A 22,535-nucleotide genomic window follows, 5' to 3' on the forward strand; every position below is an offset into this window, starting at 1 on the left:
GTTGTTTATTTTGTAATTACAATTTTATCTGTGATTTCTTCTGTGCCAATTTGTATAAAATAAACATAATTAATATATATATAAAACTGTTTATTTATTTCTATACATCATACATAATAGTATTTTATTAATATTATATTGATAATTATAGTTAGTTAAGTTAATAAAGTAATCAAATTATTTTATCATCCGGTCTTGCCATGGTACTGCACCAATACCATTAAAATAGGCACACCATTCGTTTCGCAAATTAATAGCTGCATTAGTATGTCGATTTCCTCCTTGATTAACAAAATTCATAATACCGCCTATAGGTTCTTCTCTCCATTCTCCAAGTTGTACTTCTCCACTATGTACATCTTCAGTGTCTAACATGCCTTCAGGAGTATATAAATGTCTTCCTAGGACTTTTGATCTTAAAAAATTATGTAAGCAGCAGCAACATTGAACAATGAGATTTGCAATATCAAGGTCATATCGCATAGGAGATTGAAATATTTGGAATCGTGCACCCAATACGCCAAAAGCATTCTCGGAACATCTACGCGCACGAGATAATCTGTAAATAAAAACATCAGTATATTTATTCTTTTTCAGAAAACTTAATATGTGAAAAAATTTTTGACCCTGTAATTGAAGATTCTTTTGTCCTTCCGATTACTGCATTGAACTCCAGGGTATGGAATCAACAACTTTGTTGTTAAAGGGAATCCCTCATCACCAACTAATACAAATGGAAAAGAGATATCTAAACCAGGGAGTGGAGATGCTTTTGGAAATCTAATTGTATTATTATCCAATTTGGTTTTCAGGGTGCTTTTGTTCCACACTCCAGAATCGCTTATGCGTCCATTTGTTCCAACGTCTATATAAATAAATCTTAGATTTGCATCAACAACCGCGAGAAAAACAATGCTGAAATCACCTTTGTAGTTATAGTACAAAGAGCCAGATTTCAATGGAGGATCAATTTTACGTGCTTCCCGTCCATTGCTCCCACACAGTTATAAAAATTACCTCACGAATAATTCCAGATATAGTACTTTGTCCCAATCGAAAAGACAAAGATAAACTTCTTGAGTTTCACCTAAAAAAAATTAAAGCACGAACTTACAAAGCTTTCAGCATTTTTATGTAACATTCCTTGTATAACCATTCACATTAAGAGAAGTGATATATTTCATTTGGTGAGAATAAATACCTGTGGCAAGATGTCTCAGAGTAAGAGATAATCTCTCTGCTGGTGGGATACTTTTTCTCAGATGAGTATTTTGTTTCATAATTAAAGGTGCAACTTTATGAAGAAGCTCCTTAAAGGTGGCAGTGTCCATTCTCAAACATCTGTTCAAAATGAAAACAAGAATTTTATATCACGTCTACTCTTATAAGTTATAATACCTAAAATGTTTAATTTTTTAATTTTAAAATACCTGCGAAACTTGTTTGGATCTTCAAGACTTAACTCAGCAAAAAGGTTGTGATGTATTCCTTGTTCTTGCCTCCGTGCTATCCATGGTTTTACCCATAACCTTTGCTTTTATATCGGATGATTTCTTCTATTATAACCACGAAACATAGAAGAACAATAAGTTTCTTTCGTTTTTTCAAATTTTGCATATTTTGAAAGGAATACTTTCTTTTTTCGGTAACATTGATGCCTTAAAATTCTTTTAATACGATCAGTCAGCATCAGCGACTATCGGTGACAGATTGAGAAAATGTGATTGACCGATTAGAGTCGGCAGTCGCGATCGGCAGTCGGGTCGGCCTTCGCAGTCGGTAGTCTGATACGGGCTTTCCGGCGGCGCCGCTCCAAACTACCTCCGATTTGGCGCGGGCTTTTCGAATCAACCGGCTGTCCGGGCCGCGATCGAGTCGGCGTTCGGGGTCAGGCTGGCCGGGCCTCGGCCCCGTCCGCCGGCATCCCCTCGGGGCGACGGCCCCAGGGCTGTGCCTTTCCCTGGGCCGCTCCTCGGCACCCTGGTCTGACTGGCGTTTCGCTTGGGGTGTCCCGGGGTCTTCCAGATCGTTATCCTGCCGCTGTTACGACCGAGTGCGGAGTGAACTCCGGCCGGCGACGCTCATGCACTTGCGGGGAGGTCCGGGCGATCCGACTTTCAGCCATGTCCCCTGGCCGTCTCCTTAATCCTCTACCCTTCCTCGTTGCGGCTCCCGGCCGTTACAGGTTGACTCCGGCCACCACTGGCAATCCCTTAAAAACTTAACAGCTAATTAGACCAATTACTAATACGCGACCGCCCTCCTCTCGCTCTAACGAAGAGGCATCCCCGAATTCCCCTTGGCCGAGCTCGTCCGGGAAGGAGACGCAACTTGTCACGTCACAACTCCCCCTCCCAGACGAGCGCCGAGGGGAGAGTCCCGACCCGGACCTCGGATCACCACTCCGGCGTCAGAGTAGTTCGGGTAAATGTTTCGGAAGAAAGAGACTAAATAATATCGCAACCCGGTACTGTACCACGCCACCGCACGCAACACTTCACATCCAAGGCATCCCAAGAAATCCGCCACAGACCAACCTTCCCCCCATTTATATTCGGAGAAATCGCGGGGTGCTCTCCCACCGACGGGTGCAACCCGTACGCAAGGACGCGGCGACCAATTCTTACGCCCACTCATGGGCACGATTCAACTCTACACATGCAGGAGAAAATTCAGGAAACACACAGAAATACCATACAAAACATTTATTTTTGGGCCATCGATCACACGGAGACAGTTTTCGTGAAAGAACGCAATCATGGGAGATCCATTCGAGGCCATCGATCCTCGAGTGAGACAGCCCTCGTCGTTACGCAGGTGGCCATTGCGGCCTCGGCAACCGGTATCTAGGGTCGTCAGGGGCGACCTCAACTTCTCGGCCGGTCGCGGCTCCGTTGCCGGTCGCGGCTTCGGTGTCGGTTGCGACTCCTCCGCCGCTCGCGACTCCTCTTTCGCTCGCGGCCTCCCACTCGATCGCGGGGCCCCCTGAGAGCCGTGTAGGGCACCGTGCGCCGGTATGCGGGGCCACAGCGGCGGCAATCCGGGAGGGTGACTCCTCGCTCTCCACACCCGTAGCAAAAGGGGTGCCGGGGATGGGGACAATGCATGTATTCGTGCGTGTTCCCTCCGCAATTCCAGCATCCTCGACGGCTCGGCCCCCTGGCACCAGGCTCGGGCAAAGGCGCCCGTCGCTCACCCCACCAGCCCTCTACCGGCTTGCGAGACCGGGGAAAAAAGCGTCGCAAGAAATTTTGGCGCCCAACGTGGGGCTCGAACTCACGACCCTGAGATTAAGAGTCTCATGCTCTACTGACTGAGCTAGCCGGGCCAAAATTCCTTGCGACGCTATTTCCCTTGGTCTCGCAATCCGGTGGAGGGCTATCGTGGATTAGCAGCACGCGCAACTAATTCCGACACCAAAAGATTGGGCGCCAGGTGCGACAGATCGCACCACCGTACTTTATTATATCTAACGCGATATTCCCGGCAATACCTCAGGGCGTAGGGCTCTTTCAGGGAATTCGGAGAGAGGCGTCACGCAATCAATCACACACAAAAGAATAAATAAAATGAACGCGTGGTCGCCACGCGAGTTAGAAGTGAAACTTCTGAAGGCAAGGCTTGCCATAACTTTTCTGAAATTAATACAAAAACAATGCAACGGAATTAGTCACTCCAAGCCGCCCGCAACTCGAAAATATAGTGTTACACGCAGTTCTCACTATATCCGTCTTGCCAGTGCCTGATCTAATTTTCGTGACGCGTTTTCGAGTCGGAAAATCGAATTTACTTACTGATCCAAAAGGAGTCTTACTTTGTACGCCTGTTGGTCGAATTTTCGTGACACTATTTTGTGACGTTTTTTCGTGTCGCACAATCGAACTTACTACCGTACCGAAGAAGTTTAATTTCGTACGCCTATTGGTCGAATTTTCGTTACACTTTTCGTGTCGCATAATCGAACTTACTACCGTGCCAGAAGAAGAACCGTCTCGCCAACGCCGTACGCCTATTGGTCAAATTTTTATTACACTTTTTGTGTCGCACAATCGAACTTACTACCGTACCAAAGAAGTTTCATTTCGTACGCCTATTGGTCGAATTTTCGTTACACTTTTCGTGTCGCACAATCGAACTTACTACCGTACCAAAGAAGTTTAATTTCGTTCGTTTATTGGTCGAATTTTCATTACACTTTTCGTGTCGCATAATCGAACTTACTACCGTGCCAGAAGAAGAACCGTCTCGCCAACGGCGTACGCCTATTGGTCAAATTTTTGTTACACTTTTCGTGTCGCACAATCGAACTTACTACCGTATCAAAGAAGTTTTATTTCGTACGCCTACTGGTCGAATTTTCGTTACACTTTCCGTGTCGCACAATCGAACTTACTACCGTACCAAAGAAGTTTAATTTCGTACGCCTATTGGTCGAATTTTTGTTACACTTTTCGTGTCGCATAATCGAACTTACTACCGTGCCAGAAGAAGAACCGTCTCGCCAACGCCGTACGCCTATTGGTCGAATTTTTGTTACACTTTTCGTGTCGCATAATCGAACTTACTACCGTACCAAAAAAGTTTCACTTCCGTTACACTTTTTCGTGTCGCGAATCGAACTCACTAACGTGCCTAAAGAAGTTTCATTTTAATAATAACATATGATATAATATATTTAGTCAGGTAATCTATCTGTGCCAGACTAGAGTCAAGCTCAACAGGGTCTTCTTTCCCCGCTAATTTTTCCAAGCCCGTTTCCTTGGCAGTGGTTTCGCTAGATAGTAGATAGGGACAGTGGGAATCTCGTTAATCCATTCATGCGCGTCACTAATTAGATGACGAGGCATTTGGCTACTATAATGAGAGTCATAGTTACTCCCGCCGTTTACCCGCGCTTGCTTGAATTTCTTCACGTTGACATTCAGAGCACTGGGCAGAAATCACATTGCGAAGCGCGTCAGCTTCGCGTCGATCGTGTTGATGATCGCGCGCAACAAATTCCCGAGGCTGTTGACGCAAAGTTCTAGGTCGAACATGAGGAGGACGGTGTTCGTCGACACGATCATACGAGTCGTGGACGTTTCTAGGCGTAGGGTCGACAGAGTGTTAATCTTGCTAAATCATAATTTCAGTTTTCCGTTTTCGAAGCACATCGGTGGTGGAGCGCGCTCGTTCTTTCCGCGCTGTAGATGGGACAACACTGCGCGTTTACAATCGATGAGTTCCTTCCACGTTTCAGGCGAAAGTGAGATCTCCTTGCCGTGACAATCTCCTATGACAATGTGTATGTAACACGGGAGTACGGCTGTGATACCGACGTCTATGAATTTGTACCCCGTCTTAGTTAATAGGTATCTTCTTTCCAGAATTCGCACCGGATGACGTTCGGCGTCACGTTTCGATGTATTGACGTCGTCGTTGCTGTGACTAAAAATAATAAAAAAAAAATCATGCGTGTGGTCGCCACGCGCGTTAGAAGTGAAACTTCTGAAGGCAAGGCTTTGCCATAACTTTTCTGAAATTAATACAAAAACAATGCAACGGAATTAGTCACTCCAAGCCGCCCGCAACTCGAAAATATAGTGTTATACGCAGTTTTCACTATATCCGTCTTGCCAGTGCCGTACGCCTGATCGAATTTTCGTGACGCGTTTTCGAGTCGCAAAATCGAATTTACTTACCGATTCAAAAGGAGTTTCACTTTGTACGCCTGTTGGTCGAATTTTCGTGACACTATTTTGTGACGTTTTTTCGTGTCGCACAATCGAACTTACTACCATACCAATTAAAGAAGTTTCATTTCGTACGCCAATTGGTCGAAAATTTTTGTTACACTTTTCGTGTCGCATAATCAAACTTACTACCGTGCCAGAAGAAGAACCGTCTCGCCAACGTCGTACGCCTATTGGTCAAATTTTCGTTACACTTTTCGTGTCGCACAATCGAACTTACTACCGTACCAAAGAAGTTTCATTTCGTACGCCTATTAGTCGAATTTTCGTTACACTTTCCGTGTCGCACAATCGAACTTACTACCGTACCAAAAAAGTTTCATTTCGTACGCCTATTGGTTGAATTTTCGTTACACTTTCCGTGTCGCATAATCGAACTTACTACCGTACCAAACAAGTTTAATTTCGTACGCCTATTGGTCGAATTTTCGTTACACTTTTCGTGTTGCATAATCGAACTTACTACCGTGCCAGAAGAAGAACCGTCTTGCCAACGTCGTACGCCTATTGGTCAAATTTTCGTTACACTTTTCGTGTCGCACAATCGAACTTACTACCGTACCAAAGAAGTTTCATTTCGTACGCCTATTGGTCGAATTTTCGTTACACTTTTCGTGTCGCACAATCGAACTTACTACCGTACCAAAGAAGTTTAATTTCGTTTGTTTATTGGTCGAATTTTCGTTACATTTTTCGTGTCGCATAATCGAACTCACTACCGTGCCTAAAAAAGTTTCACTTCAAAAATGAACGCGTGGTCGCCACGCGCGTTAGAAATGAAACTTCTGAAGACAAGGCTTTGCCATAACTTTTCTGAAATTAATAAAATAAATCTTCTGTGCCTTAAAGTAACACGACACGTATATGTATAGTCGTAGGCAACACAACACAGCACTATCAGTCAGTATCTGTGCGAACAGTTACTGGTTCTACCCGGGAAAAAAAGATTATATATAATTCTATATATAATTATATATAAAATATATATAATTATATGTGATTGCTCGGGGGGCGGTAGAGCCGTACCCGGATTTGCGATAAAGCGAAGCTCGAAGGACCAGGGGTGTAAGTCTCCCCAAAGCGAGTTAAGTTAAGCAAATGCGACTCACCGTTCGTTGTGCCGTCGACTCCTGGATGCTTCGTCTCGGTCGCGATCGGGCTCGTGCAGCAACGCAAGCAGGGCAGCAAGCAAGGCAAATGCAAGGCAGGCAGCGGTAAGTCAAGGCAGGCAGCAAGCAAGCAGGAGGAAGCAGGTAAAGACAGCAAACAAGCAGGCCGAGAAAGTAGGCGATCGCACTATCAGGGAGCGAGCTGATGATCTCGCGACTCCGTATATTTGCGCCAGTCTCTCTGCTCCGAAAATCTCTCTGTGCTCCGAGACGTCGTAACGATGAGTGCCGAGAGCTCGCGGCGCTGGAACAGTGTCGCGAGCGAGTACTTGTTCTTCCGGCGGGTGCCCTCGTGGGGTGAGCGAGGGCAGCACCGATTGGTGAGTCGCGCAATTATCGATTCCGCGTTGATCGCGATCCGCCGACGTTTCGCGCGAGTCACCGAAATACTTAATACTAGGTACGCGAAGACTACTATGTACAACGAGTAACGAGACTAAACTAATGAGTATGATACATGCATCTATCTACAGTTTGGTGAGCGCCAAACATACCGCCTACCAAAATACAACGAGTTGTATTTTACTATCAATCTGAATCGGTCGCCTGTGGAGCAAGGCCCATCGGCAGGGGGCACAGCTTCACTAGGGGACGCGTGATCGTGCCGTCCGCCACCCGCACCGTGGCGACACGCGGGACGCCGTCGCTGCCCGGATGCAGCGCCTCCACTCGTCCTCGCCTCCAACGCAGAGGAGGCATGTTGGCGTCCTTGAGGAGGACTAACGCACCGACACCGAGCGGGTTGACGGAGGTCCACCATTTGGGACGCTGTTGCAGCGTATGGAGATACTCCTGATGCCAGCGCTTCCAGAAGTCCTGGTGTATTCGTTGGACGAGTTGCCACCGACTCAGACGATTCATCGGTAACGGAGTCACGTCTTGAGTGGGAACGGAGACGAGCGGTTCCATCGTGAGGAAGTGACCCGGCGATAGGACTTCGAGGTCGGCAGGGTCGGTGCTCATCGGGCAGAGGGGTCTGGAATTCAAGACGGCCTCGACCTGCGCGAGGACCGTCGTGAATTCCTCTATTGAGAGGACTTGATCACCCACGGTCCGCCGTAGGTGGGTTTTAAAGGTCTTGACTCCCGCCTCCCAGAGGCCCCCGAAGTGGGGCGCGGAGGGAGGATTAAAAGACCACTTGATCTTCTCTCGCTCCGCTGCGAGGCTCATGTGGTTTTCTAGCTCCCGCGCGGCCCCTACAAAATTCGTTCCGCAGTCGCTGTAGAGAAGCGAGCAGCGTCCGCGTCGGGCCACAAAGCGTCGCAGCGCAGCGAGGAAGGAGTCTGTGGACAACGAGAAGGCGGCTTCCAGGTGCACCGCCTTAACCGAAAAGCATACGAAAAGGCACGCGTATACTTTGACGGAGGAGACTCCCCGGGCTCGTCGCGTAACTATGTTGAACGGTCCCGCAAAATCAACGCCGCTGATCGAAAATGGCTTGGCCCGTCGGACCCTATCGGCCGGTAGTTCCGCCATGAGGGGCTGAGAAGTGTGTGGATTTACGCGGAAACATTGATGACATCTCGAGAGTACGCGTTGTATAGCGCGATGCACCCCGAGGACCCAATAATGTTGCGTGAGCAGGTATTGCAGCGTGCGCCGACCAGGGTGCATGTTCGTGCGGTGCACGTGTTCGATAACGAGATCCGTGAGCCTATGTTTACTGGGCAGTAAGGCAGGGTGCTTGTTCTCGAATGTCAATCCGGATTTTGCAAGCCTGCCGCCCACCCTGAGAATATCCACCGGATCAAGGAAGGGAGCGAGCTTGAGAAGGGGCTTGGGGAGCCTTCTCCCGCTTTGAAGACGATCGATCTCATCGCGGAAAGCATCCGCCTGTACACTCCTTACAAGTAGTAGGAGCGCGGAATGCAGTTCGAGCTGATCTATGGCCAAAGTCGTAGGAGCAGATTTTGCACGGAAGTGATTTACAAACCTAAGAATGTATGCTATAATTCGACCAATTTTCTCGATTGAAGAGAATTTTTCTAGCAATGAATGTACCGCGTCAGGCGGATCGAGCGCCACGAGCGATACGATTTTCTCCTCCTCGGTCGGAGGGGTTTCCGAACCGTGGGAAGGTTCAACTCGGGGTTCGAAGCGAACAAGCCACTCAGGGCCCGCCCACCACATCGAACTGGCCACCAGATCGCGAGGATAAAGCCCTCGGGAGCAGTGATCCGCCGGATTGGACTCCGTGTCGACGTGGCCCCAAGCTGATACCGGCACGTTGTCCTGAATGAGGGCAACGCGATTTCTAACAAAGGTCTTCCACCGTTGTGGTGCTGAGCGGATCCAGGCCCGGGCGACCTCGGAATCCGTCCAAGCATACTCGTCGTCAATGTCAAGGTGTCCGCGGAGGATGCGCCGGACGTACGCGATTAATTTAGACAAGAGCAGAGCCGCGCAGAGCTCCAGACGGGGAATGGTGAGGGGGCGAAGCGGGGCGACCTTAGACTTGGCGCACAGTAATCGGACCCCGACGCCGTTGCGCGTAACGATTCGCAGATAAATCACGGCTCCGTACCCCAGCTCGCTGGCATCGCAGAACCCGTGGAGCTCGCAACGAACTACATGGCACGAGTTAAACGCGCGAGGAACGCGAAGGGAAGATAACACGCCGAGCTCCGTCTGGAAACGACTCCAACTGCGACGAATGTCCATCGGTGGCTCATCATCCCAATCTAATTTAAGGGTCCACAGACGCTGAATTAAGCATAAAGGTGAGTGGGGCCAGAAAACCCAAGGGGTCGAATATGCGCGCTACTTCCGATAGTATAGTGCGTTTGGTGCACTCACGATCCAACGCGTTGACTTGAAACCCGAAACTGTCAGATTGTGAGTGCCACCGAAGGCCCAATATCTTCTGAGATTGATCCTCGCTTGACTCGAAATCTAACATCGATTGGCTACATAACTGCGGGTCGAGGCCCTCCAGCGCGGCAGGATGGCTGCTCGACCACTTTCGAAGCTCGAAGCCGGCGCTTCGGAGAAGCGATAGCAATTGGTCGCGGAGTGCACGAGCCTGTTCCACCGTCCGAACGCTAGTCACGACGTCATCCACATACAGCGCCTCGAGTAGGGCTGCGAACGCTAGAGGATATTTCTCGCGGTATTGATGAGCTAACTGGAGCAAACAATAGATCGCCAAGAACGGGGAGGCGCTAAAGCCGAATGTAACTGTTTTGAGGAGATAGTCGAGGATGGGGTCCGACTCCGAGAAGCGCCAGACGATACGTTGGTAGTCGCATTGCTCCGGGCTTATCCAAATCTGGCGAAACATCTGCTTCACGTCCGCGGTTAGAGCGATCGCTTCGGCGCGGAACCTAAGCAGGATGGCGAGCAGGTCCTGCTGCAGCTTCGGACCGCTGAGCAGGGTGTCGTTGATCGACAGACCGTTCGGGCCGCGCGAGGACGCGTTAAACACTACCCGCAACTTAGTGGTAGTGCTATCGAGTTTATATACACCGTGGTGCGGTAGATAATAAATGTGGCTATCCGACGGGAATGGATTGCGAATTACCTCCATGTGTCCGCTATCGAGATAGTCCTGCATGAAACTATTGTAACCAACTCTGAACTCCGGATCAGATTTAAATCGACGTTCTAGTGCGCGGAGGCGACTAACCGCTATGGAACGCGAGCCGACGAATGTAGGAGGATCCGACACGAACGGGTACGAGACCACGAAACGACCCGAGGGGTCACGATACGTGGTCTGGGCGAAGATTTCTTTGCAGCGTCGATCCTCGTCCGAACAAGAAGCGTCCTCCGGCACCTCCTCCAATTGCCAAAAGCGACCCACCGATGTCTCGATCGACTCGAGCGTAGTCGCGAATGACCTCAGGGGCGCTGCTTGGACTGACGGGGATACCGCGCCCGTCAGGACCCATCCGAAGACTGAATTGAAGGCGTCGGGTTCTCCCTTTTCCCCCTTACGACGGCCATCCCGTAGTACCGACACAAACGAGTCCGCCCCTAAGAGGATGTCAACACTGCCGGGCACGTAATATTCGGGATCCGCGAGCGGCAATCCCTTCAAGTGTTTCCACGATTGGACCTCCACCTTGTCATTAGGCAGCGGCGAGGTTATGCGCGAGAGGACCGTAGCCTCTATCGAGAACCGAGTGTCGTCGCGACCGCGCGCGCGGATCACGAGGGAGGTGAGGCCCCTCGTCGTGGCCGCCCTGGCTTCGTTTATCGCCAACACGGTTGCACTGTGTTTGGTGCGACGAAAGCCGCCCTTCCGGAGGCAGCCCTCGGTAATAAAATTGGCCTGACTCGCGCTGTCCAGCAATATGCGTACGGGGAACGCATTGCCACGCGCGTCTATCGCCTCGGCTCGTACGGTGGACAGGAGGACGATTCTATTGGCTAGGCTAGTCATTGTTACAATCGGCGCATCCTCCGACTGAGGAGCGGGTACGGCGTCCGGTTCGGCAGGAGTCGCGCTAATGGGTTCGGTCTTTAGGAGTAGTATTAGAGCTCTGCTCGTAATGCAGAAGCGTATGATGCTTTGTTCCGCAGGACCGACATGCCCACGCGGAAGGACAGTTTTTCATGCCATGCCCTGAGCGCAGGCAGTTGAGGCACAATCTTAAGTCGCGAGCCTTAGCCTGCCTCTCTCTCGGCGCGAGTTTTAAAAACTGGGAGCACTTCGACACGTAGTGAGACTCTTTACAAATGGGGCAATCGGCCGTGTTAGTCACGAACGAAGAGACCGGCGCGGACTTGGTTTTGGAGGACGGGCCCGCGACGGCCTCGAGAACCTGACAATGTTCCGCTAGAAATTTCGTGAGTTGAGTATATCGCGGTATCTCCTCAGCCCGGTGAGCCGACTCGAATTTTTCCCGAAGGGATCGAGGAAGCTTGTCTAACAAAACTTCAGTAGGATAAAGTCCCATGAATCGGTAGGGAACTTCATCAATGCGAGCGCGCGCGTGTTCTCGGTAAACGTATCTAATAAGTGGTGAAGAGCCTCGGCCGACTCCGCCTTCAATGGCTTTGCCTCGATTATCGAATTCAAGTGATGGTCCGCTAACCTTCTCTTATTCCGGTATCGATCGACCAGCGAGTCGTAAGCGATCAGATAGTACTCCTCGGAAAACGGCAGGTTTTTCACCACGTTGAGTGGTTCCCCCTTGAGTGAAGCTAGCAGATATTGGTATTTCTCTATCGCGGAAATCTGCTGGTTGTGTATCGACGCGTTGAACAACGCGATGAAGGAAGGCCACAACGTGAGGTCGCCGGAAAACTGCGGTAGCGGGATCTTAGGCAACTTGACCACCGAGGCCTGACCCGAGGGCGGTGCCGGCGCGCCTCCGAATGGCGCGCCCGTTTCATGATGATATCGACTCTTTACGGCGTAATGCATTTTATCGAAACTGGCTCGGATTTCGTCCTCGACATCGAAATCCGCCGCTTCTTGGATGACCTTCAGGTGGGTGGCCTCAAAATCGTCCGCGATCTTCGCTACGCTCGAGTAGCGAGCGAGGAAGGTCGCTCGGATTGCCGCGTCGGTCGCGGCTTGTAGGGAGAGGTCGTGTATTTCTTGCATACGCCGATTGCATACTTCGCGACGAGCATATGCGTTTTTCGACATGATGTAACAAAGGGGTCGTCCACCACAGACAGACGAAGCTAAGAGCAAAGGGAAAACGACGAATAGGCAATCGGAGGCGACGGCAACTCGAACCAACAATATCGAAACCCGGCGAAAACAATCACGAAAGTCAGGTCGCCAAGGTGAGGGATAACGGACGGCTCCGTTCGATGCTCGCGCAAAGTCCCGAGGGAATATTCTCGGTAATATCCCTCGAGTTGAACGCGGAGAATACCAGCCGTCGGATTAGCGCGATAAACAATGATGCGATTCGACTCGCGGACGTCAGGACACGCGTCGCAGAATTCGAAAGGCAAATATTCTCGATCGGCGACAATAATATTCTCGAACGATGGTACTCTCGCACGGATCACGAATATCGGGATAATACAAGTGTTGGGTCGGGCTGTATGTCACCTCGCAACGACGAAAACACGAGCGATGCCCGAGACTATACAGAAAAACAACGCGCACGAGACCGGCCCGTAATCGAAGGCCACGGCCGTTGTCTCTATGCGCGAAAGTATCGCTGGCCCGGAATACTCGGATATTCGACCGAATATTTCGGTTACGATTAAGTCAATTATATGGCGACTAATTACCGCGTCGAGCGCGGAATCGATTTTAAGGCGATTAACGGCTGCGGCCCGAGCTATGACGAACGAAGTTCGCGCGCGTATTCCCGTTGCGAAGCTAGCGTTGCACGAGAGATACCGCGCGAGACACGAGTTGTCAGCACGCCGAGCGTGATTGCACCTCGTTAATGCGAGAATAAGAATTCAGCGAATTCGCGTAAATTACAGGCGGCAAATGGCCGATTGCGCGATGCTACGCGAGAATTCCCTTCGCGAAGCGAGCGTTGCGAAACGGGAGATCCTGCGAGACCCGCAAGGTCACGCGCTATTGCACTACGCGTTACAGAAAGATTCGGTGGCTTAGAACAATGAAAGGACACGCGAAAGGTCGGCGGTAATAGACTAATCGCGAAGATATGAAGATCCGGCTCGAAGGACCAGCTGCTCGGGGGGCGGTAGAGCCGTACCCGGATTTGCGATAAAGCGAAGCTCGAAGGACCAGGGGTGTAAGTCTCCCCAAAGCGAGTTAAGTTAAGCAAATGCGACTCACCGTTCGTTGTGCCGTCGACTCCTGGATGCTTCGTCTCGGTCGCGATCGGGCTCGTGCAGCAACGCAAGCAGGGCAGCAAGCAAGGCAAATGCAAGGCAGGCAGCGGTAAGTCAAGGCAGGCAGCAAGCAAGCAGGAGGAAGCAGGTAAAGACAGCAAACAAGCAGGCCGAGAAAGTAGGCGATCGCACTATCAGGGAGCGAGCTGATGATCTCGCGACTCCGTATATTTGCGCCAGTCTCTCTGCTCCGAAAATCTCTCTGTGCTCCGAGACGTCGTAACGATGAGTGCCGAGAGCTCGCGGCGCTGGAACAGTGTCGCGAGCGAGTACTTGTTCTTCCGGCGGGTGCCCTCGTGGGGTGAGCGAGGGCAGCACCGATTGGTGAGTCGCGCAATTATCGATTCCGCGTTGATCGCGATCCGCCGACGTTTCGCGCGAGTCACCGAAATACTTAATACTAGGTACGCGAAGACTACTATGTACAACGAGTAACGAGACTAAACTAATGAGTATGATACATGCATCTATCTACAGTTTGGTGAGCGCCAAACAGTGATTATATATTAAATTTGGCTTTATATAAAATTATAAATGGGTCCATATATCATTATATATATGGGCATATATAATTCTAAATATAAATATAGTGTGCCTAAAGAAGTTTCATTTTAATAATAACATATGATATAATATATTTAGTCAGGTAATCTATCTGTGCCAGACTAGAGTCAAGCTCAACAGGGTCTTCTTTCCCCGCTAATTTTTCCAAGCCCGTTTCCTTGGCAGTGGTTTCGCTAGATAGTAGATAGGGACAGTGGGAATCTCGTTAATCCATTCATGCGCGTCACTAATTAGATGACGAGGCATTTGGCTACTATAATGAGAGTCATAGTTACTCCCGCCGTTTACCCGCGCTTGCTTGAATTTCTTCACGTTGACATTCAGAGCACTGGGCAGAAATCACATTGCGAAGCGCGTCAGCTTCGCGTCGATCGTGTTGATGATCGCGCGCAACAAATTCCCGAGGCTGTTGACGCAAAGTTCTAGGTCGAACATGAGGAGGACGGTGTTCGTCGACACGATCATACGAGTCGTGGACGTTTCTAGGCGTAGGGTCGACAGAGTGTTAATCTTGCTAAATCATAATTTCAGTTTTCCGTTTTCGAAGCACATCGGTGGTGGAGCGCGCTCGTTCTTTCCGCGCTGTAGATGGGACAACACTGCGCGTTTACAATCGATGAGTTCCTTCCACGTTTCAGGCGAAAGTGAGATCTCCTTGCCGTGACAATCTCCTATGACAATGTGTATGTAACACGGGAGTACGGCTGTGATACCGACGTCTATGAATTTGTACCCCGTCTTAGTTAATAGGTATCTTCTTTCCAGAATTCGCACCGGATGACGTTCGGCGTCACGTTTCGATGTATTGACGTCGTCGTTGCTGTGACTAAAAATAATAAAAAAAAAATCATGCGTGTGGTCGCCACGCGCGTTAGAAGTGAAACTTCTGAAGGCAAGGCTTTGCCATAACTTTTCTGAAATTAATACAAAAACAATGCAACGGAATTAGTCACTCCAAGCCGCCCGCAACTCGAAAATATAGTGTTATACGCAGTTTTCACTATATCCGTCTTGCCAGTGCCGTACGCCTGATCGAATTTTCGTGACGCGTTTTCGAGTCGCAAAATCGAATTTACTTACCGATCCAAAAGGAGTTTCACTTTGTACGCCTGTTGGTCGAATTTTCGTGACACTATTTCGTGACGTTTTTTCGTGTCGCACAATCGAACTTACTACCGTACCAAAAAAGTTTCATTTCGTACGCCTATTGGTCGAATTTTCGTTACACTTTTCGTGTCGCATAATCGAACTTACTACCGTGCCAGAAGAAGAACCGTCTCGCACACGCCGTACGCCTATTGGTCAAATTTTCGTTACACTTTTCGTGTCGCACAATCGAACTTACTATCGTACCAAAGAAGTTTCACTTCCGTTACACTTTTTCGTGTCGCGAATCGAACTCACTACCGTGCCTAAAGAAGTTTCACTTTAAAAAAAATTATTGTTATATCGTAGGCGAGCGATACGGGATCGTCGCGAACTCACCACATGTTTTTCCAGCAGTCGACGTTGCCCCGATTCGAAAACGGAGTCTCTAATTCCGTCGATTGCTCGTCGACTCTTCTTCTTCTTTTCGCGTTATTGACGCCGTTCTCGACATCATCGTCGGATTGGTGCTGTTCGAAATACGGGGCGTGTAACGTCGAACACATCTCTCTCTTTTTTTTCTCTGTTGTCGCGGTGCAGTTGGCGGATCACGCGAGAATGAGTCGTTCGAGGAAAGTTGAGGCGAAATATATTTTAAGAAATAAATTACGATTCCCCCTCCTTTCATTAACATTGTCAGGAGTGATATGTAAAGGAGGGGATACGTCGAATCGTTCTATTCTTCCTTTTCTCTATTCGACGTCTCTCTCGCGTCAATTCGAACGAATCGACTCAATAGATCTCGCAGTTGCATCATCAGTCCCTGTCTCAAGCAGGTAATACCGAAGATCCCAAGATCAAATTTGCCGGATGCCGTTACGGTTTTTGTAAATTCGTTGAATTTGTAGAATCGGTTTTTACTGATAAAGTACAGATTACCGTCGATGTATCGAAAGGCCGACGATACGCTGTGAGGTATTCCCGGAAATATCATGTCGATGTGGTAGTACTTAACGATATTCATCGAACAATCGTCTATCTCGCCCACAACATTATCGTCGTATATAACGAAGGTTCGTCCTTCGTTCGTGTTCAGCACGGCGTTGACCTTCCTGGCAGTATCGGAAATTCCGAAATCTGTGTAAGATCTCGGCCAAGTTAAAACTAACGTTAGACGCGGATAAGTGATCATGTAGCTCATATTGCCCGCGAACAGCATGATATTGCCCGAGGGTGTCTGATACGCGGTCGTCAGACGCGTGAAATTCTTAGGAAGAAATTTCATGTAGTCCGTCAATAGCAAGGGTTTCTTGTACGTTTTCACGTCTATATCGATTGACCACACGTATCGTTCGTGCGAGATGTAAAATTGACCGTTCGTTATCAATACGGTATCCACGTTTCGCAAGGTGCACAGATCCATCTTTACGTCTTTCGTAGTCGTCGTTGCTATCGTCGTCGTCGTTGTGGTAGTCGTCGGTGTCGTCGTCGTTATTACTTTTGGAACTTTAGCGCTTTCTTTAGCGCCGTACAGGTGTTGAATGGAAAGAACGTTCTCTAGAGTAAGTTGAACGGGGAATGTCTTCTCAGGCACGAACGCGAACATCACCGAATCTTCGCAGAAGGTGTGCGGCAAGCCTAAAGCGTGACCGATCTCGTGCGTCAACGTCTGAAGTAAATTGTACGTCCCCGGGGGATTCTTAGTCAGCTGTATGTGCCACGTCTCCGCTTTGTCTACGTGCACCTTCGAGACGAAATTGGGGTCTCCGGTGGAAAAGAACGCGTGAGCGACATCTCCGTTAGGACCTCTGAACGCAGACGAACACGATTCGTTTCGTCGGGAGTATAGCATCGCGTGACGCTCCTCACGAAACGATATCAAAATATCGGTATTCAGCGAATCGCGCTCGAACGTCAATGACGAATTCGCTGCCCACAGATCGAACGCGGCTCGGGTCGTTTTCAAGATTATGTCGTTGGCCAGATGAAAGATCCATTTGAGATGTTTCCTCGGCCATTTGTCCGAAAGCGGAGCGAACGTGCGCTCCGAAATGTCCTCGACGCCGCATCGCGATTTACCCATTCGATTCAGCGTCTCTTCGTTTAATTCGCCGTCGCCTGGTAGTCGATAAAATTCTTGAAACAGTGAGACGGCTCGATGTAACTCCTGCGTGGTGTTGTAGGACGATGAAAATCGCTGTGCACCGCTGTTATCCAAATACCCATATTTTTGCAGATAACTGATCGCAATCTCATTTTCACTCGATTTACAATTTACCGCAACGACGATAATAATCGCGCACGTAATTACGCGCGCGAGCGACATCGTCGAGAGATAACGATACGTTTCCCACCTCGACCCCTTGACCCTCGAGAAGCGATAAGCGTCACCGCCCGATCGCGTGCCCCGTGGGCTTCGTGCCCCGGCGGTCACGGTGTTCTAGAGCCAAGCGTGTCAGAGTGGCGTGAGGCCTCGCGGCCGATCGCCGTTAATACTCCCGCGTGATCCGATTCGAGGACACTGCCAGGCGGGGAGTGTCACGTCTGACGGTATAATCACCGCTATATTCCAGCCGCATAAATTTTTTCGATTTCCATTCATATTGCACAGCACCTAAAAACAATATAAGAATAAATAATCACACCTTAACTTAACTGTCATAACAATCTCAGCTGATGCAAGCACGCGTTCTTAAAGTAGTAGACACAAGCCTAGAGAACATGGCTGCCTTAAGGCCTTTTTTCAAGCTTAAACCCTATTTTCATGAATTACACTATAAACTTTTTGGACAATTGCTTGTTAAAACTCCCCAGAATCACTAAAATTGATCGTCAATGAATATTACAAGCTTTATGAGATCCTTTATGCAATATAAATTCAATTTAACACATGAATAAATGCATAAGAATAAACTCAGAAAATTAAAATAAAATATAAATAAATTAATTAAAAGCAGATTATTCATAAGAACATAACTTTTTGTGCCTAAAGAATATTATCACGCTAAAATAATAATTATCTTACTAACATTTCTCAAACATGATTGTTATAAACAATTTAATTATATTATTAACAAATCTAGCTAATGTGACTACTGGAACTATCACAAAAAGTCAAACAACTTTTGGTTATAAACCATTATTGTATCTCTCAAAATAAACTAATTAACAATAAAATTTATCATAAAAATATTATTAAAAATGATGAATAAAATCACTGCAGACACTCAGCAGAGCATGTCAAGTAACCTCACAAAAACCCCCACATCATATCTCTTCTTAATTCCGAGATATAATTAAAAATTATGGAAATCCATAAAACACAGAAATTTTAAACAACCTAAAATAATGCCCTTAATTATCTGAACACACACAAAAGAAACCCCATCTTTTTATCTCTTACCGTTCTCGAGTTATAAATTATTAAAGTTTCACATCCGCCATTTTGAATTTCCTACCCTTTAGACTTACAAAGACCAAATCACTTTTACATTAATATTTTAGTCTTTTATACTGTCACGACTTTTTACACTCCCGGACCGCTCCGGGACGTGTGCCGGATCAAAAGGACTTAGGAGAGCGGGATGGTTGGCCTCTCCAGTGATTTCCTCGCACCTCCGATACTCCACGAAAGGTTCCGAATGTTGGGCGCCAGACGCGTACATTCGCGTCCACGAAATCGCGAAAACCTAAACGAGACGCAAAACGAAGTGTGGAGGTGCGTGGAATCGGCTAGCTTGACCTAGTCACGGGCGGGGTTAATGAAGGGCAGCGCTATATTCGGCAGGGTGACACGATAATTTCATACTCAGTCAGATAACAAAGAAAATAACATTTATTGAGTACTGGTTGTCGAGAAAATAAATTCACGAAACAAATCAAGAAATTGAGTCTCTAATAAACACGCTGAAGGCTCTATTCTCACACAATTAATAATTCGAGTCGAAAACCGTACGAAAACTCTGTCGCAATGATATCTTAACTTAACGCGAGATATTCGGCTCGGGCGCAACGGGGAGGCGCCGAGTCGTTTAACCAAGCAAGTCGCGATATCGCTAATAATGTTGGGCGCCAGGTGTGGAGAAGGCCACACCACCTTTGACTCGAAGTACGCGTCTAATAACCACGGAACGCCAGGAAGAACTACGCAATTAAGTAACATCTAAACGCACGAAGCGTGTGAACGCCGGTAATTTCGTAACGCGAATACAAGTCTAACATAATTAATCAATCGGCGGGAACGACATTCGACCGCGATTAACAATGCCATCGACATTCCAACGCAAAATGCGAGATTATCGCGAGCAGGGACGCCATAGGACGTAACGCAATTAATACCGGACGCAAGTTTCTCAACGCGAGAGCACAATTATCACCCGTAATAACGAGATCCGAACACAAATCGATACGCTAACACCGACGCTCGAACACAAGAATTTCCCGGCGCGAAGAAACGGTAACGCAATTGACGAAATACCGGCCCGTATGCGGCCGTACCCCAAGGTCGCGAGGACAACGCAATATACTCGCGATATCGAACTCATTAACGCCTATCGCGATCTCCAGGGATTCGCCCTAACGCTTGTACCACGGTTCCGCGGCCACGATACCATCCCGAGGCCCTTCACTCTCGTTATCGATCGCGAAATTACACTCAATCTTAACAGACGTTATCCCGAGCGAGAGCGTGCACCGGAGGGCGGTGTCGTGGCTTTACATATCGCAATTTACGGGCAACCTCACCGGTGATATGCCTCCTCCTGAGCTCCTCGCCGTCACCTTCTTCCAACGATCCTCGATCCGCCAGACAATTATCGAAATACCCGACTCGGGGTGGCTATCGCTTATCTTAGAAAACTTAGTATCTCGCCGACGGACGACCAGAGAGTGAAAACGCTAGACCCGCTCGATTGCGGAATCGATACGGTACCCCTTCCTGAGGGGCGCGCGAGCCAATCGGGCGCGAGCTTGCAAGCCCGCGGTGTCCCGGCGCAGTGCTGTCGATACGAGATCCTTTGGGGGCGGGCAACGGTCCCTCGGCGGCGTGCGACTCCTCAAATTTTTGGTCCTTAGCGGCGGGCGGAACTCGGTTCTCGCCGGTGTGTCTCCGGTTTGACCCTGGGGCGGTGATCAGTCACCCCGTAGGTCGATGTTTTGTGGAGATCATTTGCTGAAGCCGGGTGTTTACCCAAGCGCTTGGGGCCCCGCTATCGGCGGCCTCGTCCGTCGCTGCCGCATGTGCCGCCCGCCTGCCGCGTTGCTCTCGCCAGCCCGCGATCTCTGCTGCTTCCGCGTTTGCCACCCCTCCTGGGTTATCGATCGTCCTTGATTTCCTTCGCCAAATACTCCCTCGAAGGTTTGCCGTGGTGTGGGTGAGGTGCCGCGCGTATTACATTGCAAAAAGAAACAAAAAAAAGTAATCAAAATGCGGAAACGCGATTAAATACGACCCCTGGAGATCTCGTCGTTGCCTCCCTGGTCCGTCCCTGGGCGCGAAATTCCGCGCCTTGTGACGGCGGCGGGGCGCCGCGACGGTGCGGCGAGCCGCAACGTCACAACACCCCACCCCAAGAAGAAGCATACCGGGTGCGGTTGCCCCGTTCAGCCACTCGCCCCCCGGGGGTGACCATAGGAACGCCACGCGATCGAGATCTCCAGCTTCGGGCCTCAGGACACGGAACGAACACAAGTAGGACATCACAACATAACAAAACAAAAAAAACTGTCACGCTGGAAAAAAAAAAAAAAGAAATTAATAGCTAATTCTATCCTAATAATTCTTCGGCCCACCCTCACGCACTGTAGAACCTCGGGGATCGCAATCCGGGAACGCAATTCATTATCTCCCCGTTTCCCCGTTTCGGACCTGTCTACGCTGCGCAGTCGGACTCCTGTACGATAGCCTACGACGGCGAACTGCCTCCCGCTTGTTGTCGACCGTCTATCCAAACCTAACACCAATACCAAGCGGAGGAGTTACCCCCCCTTTTGGTCGAGTACGCCGGCAGTACTCGGCCATAACTTGCCGGGTCGTTTCCGACTAGCGGCCCTAAGTTTCGCTACGCCGCCCCCGGCGAGCATTCCAAAACCAAACGCGAAATGACGTGTCGACCGCAGAACGAGAGCGCGAATATGTCCCATCGTGGCCCTATTATGTACGATCGGACCGGCGCGGTACCTCTGACGCGACGGCCGTTCACGGCGGGTTTCCTGCGATCCGGAAATTGACGAAAGACGGAGGTCTTTGGGTGGGTTAAGAACTTCGCTTAAAGCTTATTTACAGAAACTACATTTATTGACACACACGAAGACAAATATGGCACCAGGTATCGCCGAAGGAAGATTATTTCATCCCGACGCAACGAAAGGAAAAAAAATTTGGTATCTGGGTGCCGATCAAAAAAAAAAAAGGAAAAGAAAAAAAAATGTCGCGGTATCGCGAGTTTTGGGGCTCAGTAGCGCGGGGTTCCGGGAGGGGGTCCGCGCTTCCTTGGAGCCTCTTGGCCCAGGTCGTGGCCTTTGCCCTCTTTGTATGGGCCTTCCAGCCTCCAGGCTGCGCCGCACTCAGGGCAGGTGCGCACAGTGTAGCCTTTCTTGCCGCACCGAAAGCAGTAGTCTGGCTTTTTCGGCAAGGGGCATTCGTAAGCGAAGTGAGAGGGAGACTCACAATTCCAGCAAGCCTCCCTCGCCATTGGCCGGTCCTCTTCGGTCCGGTCCGTTGACGCGGTCTCCGGGCTCGGTTCCCTCGGAATAGACGGCCAGTCGACAGCCTCTATCGCCGGGCGGTCCGGGGACGACGTGGATCGGACGCCCTTCCACCCGGGGGACTGTTTTATCCACCAGAGCATCTCGCCACTGGAGGATCCTTCTTCCGAGTCGGAGGCTTGAATGATTCGCCCGCTCTTGGTCTGGGTCTCGACCTCCATGGTCTCGGGCGCGGCCTGGGTGTCCACCTCCGTGGTCCCGATGACGGTCGGGGTAGCCGCCTCAGAGTGGCTTTGCTCCCCGTCGCCTCCCCCGTGTAGACGGGTGTGCCGGCATATGCAGCAATCGCGTAGCCGGTCGATCCACTTACTTAACCACGGGTCGCGGGGATCCATCCTAAGAGGAAACCTAACTCTCCTTCTGGGTCTCTCCTTACCTCAGAGCCCGTCCGGTAGCCTACGGAAAGACACTTAAAAGCGTGAGCCCCAAAATATTAACA

The 22,535-nt window shown here is 49.5% G+C and overlaps 3 protein-coding genes, 1 non-coding gene and 1 pseudogene across 4 annotated transcripts; all 5 read right to left on the bottom strand.

The window, feature by feature from the left end:
- Positions 1-416: 416 nt before the first annotated feature.
- Positions 417-1,492, bottom strand: LOC139823758 (uncharacterized; annotated as a pseudogene).
- Positions 1,493-3,255: 1,763 nt separating this feature from the next.
- Positions 3,256-3,328, bottom strand: Trnak-cuu (transfer RNA lysine (anticodon CUU)). Its single transcript has one exon. It is a non-coding gene; the product is annotated as a tRNA-Lys (tRNA).
- A 4,101-nt stretch (positions 3,329-7,429) lies between these two features.
- LOC139823759 (uncharacterized) lies at positions 7,430-11,285 on the bottom strand. Its single transcript, XM_071796260.1, has 2 exons — positions 9,698-11,285; positions 7,430-9,582 (listed from the first exon to the last, which is right to left on the bottom strand). The coding sequence occupies exons 1-2, from the start codon at positions 11,283-11,285 to the stop codon at positions 7,430-7,432; spliced, it is 3,741 nt and encodes a 1,246-aa protein (XP_071652361.1).
- A 486-nt stretch (positions 11,286-11,771) lies between these two features.
- On the bottom strand, positions 11,772-12,500 carry LOC139823760 (uncharacterized). Its single transcript, XM_071796261.1, has one exon. It carries the CDS (start codon positions 12,498-12,500, stop codon positions 11,772-11,774), a length of 729 nt encoding a protein of 242 aa, XP_071652362.1.
- Positions 12,501-16,067: 3,567 nt separating this feature from the next.
- LOC139823761 (collagenase 3-like) lies at positions 16,068-17,657 on the bottom strand. The gene has a single exon (XM_071796263.1). It carries the CDS (start codon positions 17,655-17,657, stop codon positions 16,068-16,070), a length of 1,590 nt encoding a protein of 529 aa, XP_071652364.1.
- Positions 17,658-22,535: the final 4,878 nt, after the last annotated feature.

Source organism: Temnothorax longispinosus, unplaced genomic scaffold, assembly GCF_030848805.1.
Source record: "Temnothorax longispinosus isolate EJ_2023e unplaced genomic scaffold, Tlon_JGU_v1 HiC_scaffold_17, whole genome shotgun sequence".
Classification (NCBI taxonomy): Eukaryota; Metazoa; Arthropoda; class Insecta; order Hymenoptera; family Formicidae; genus Temnothorax; species Temnothorax longispinosus.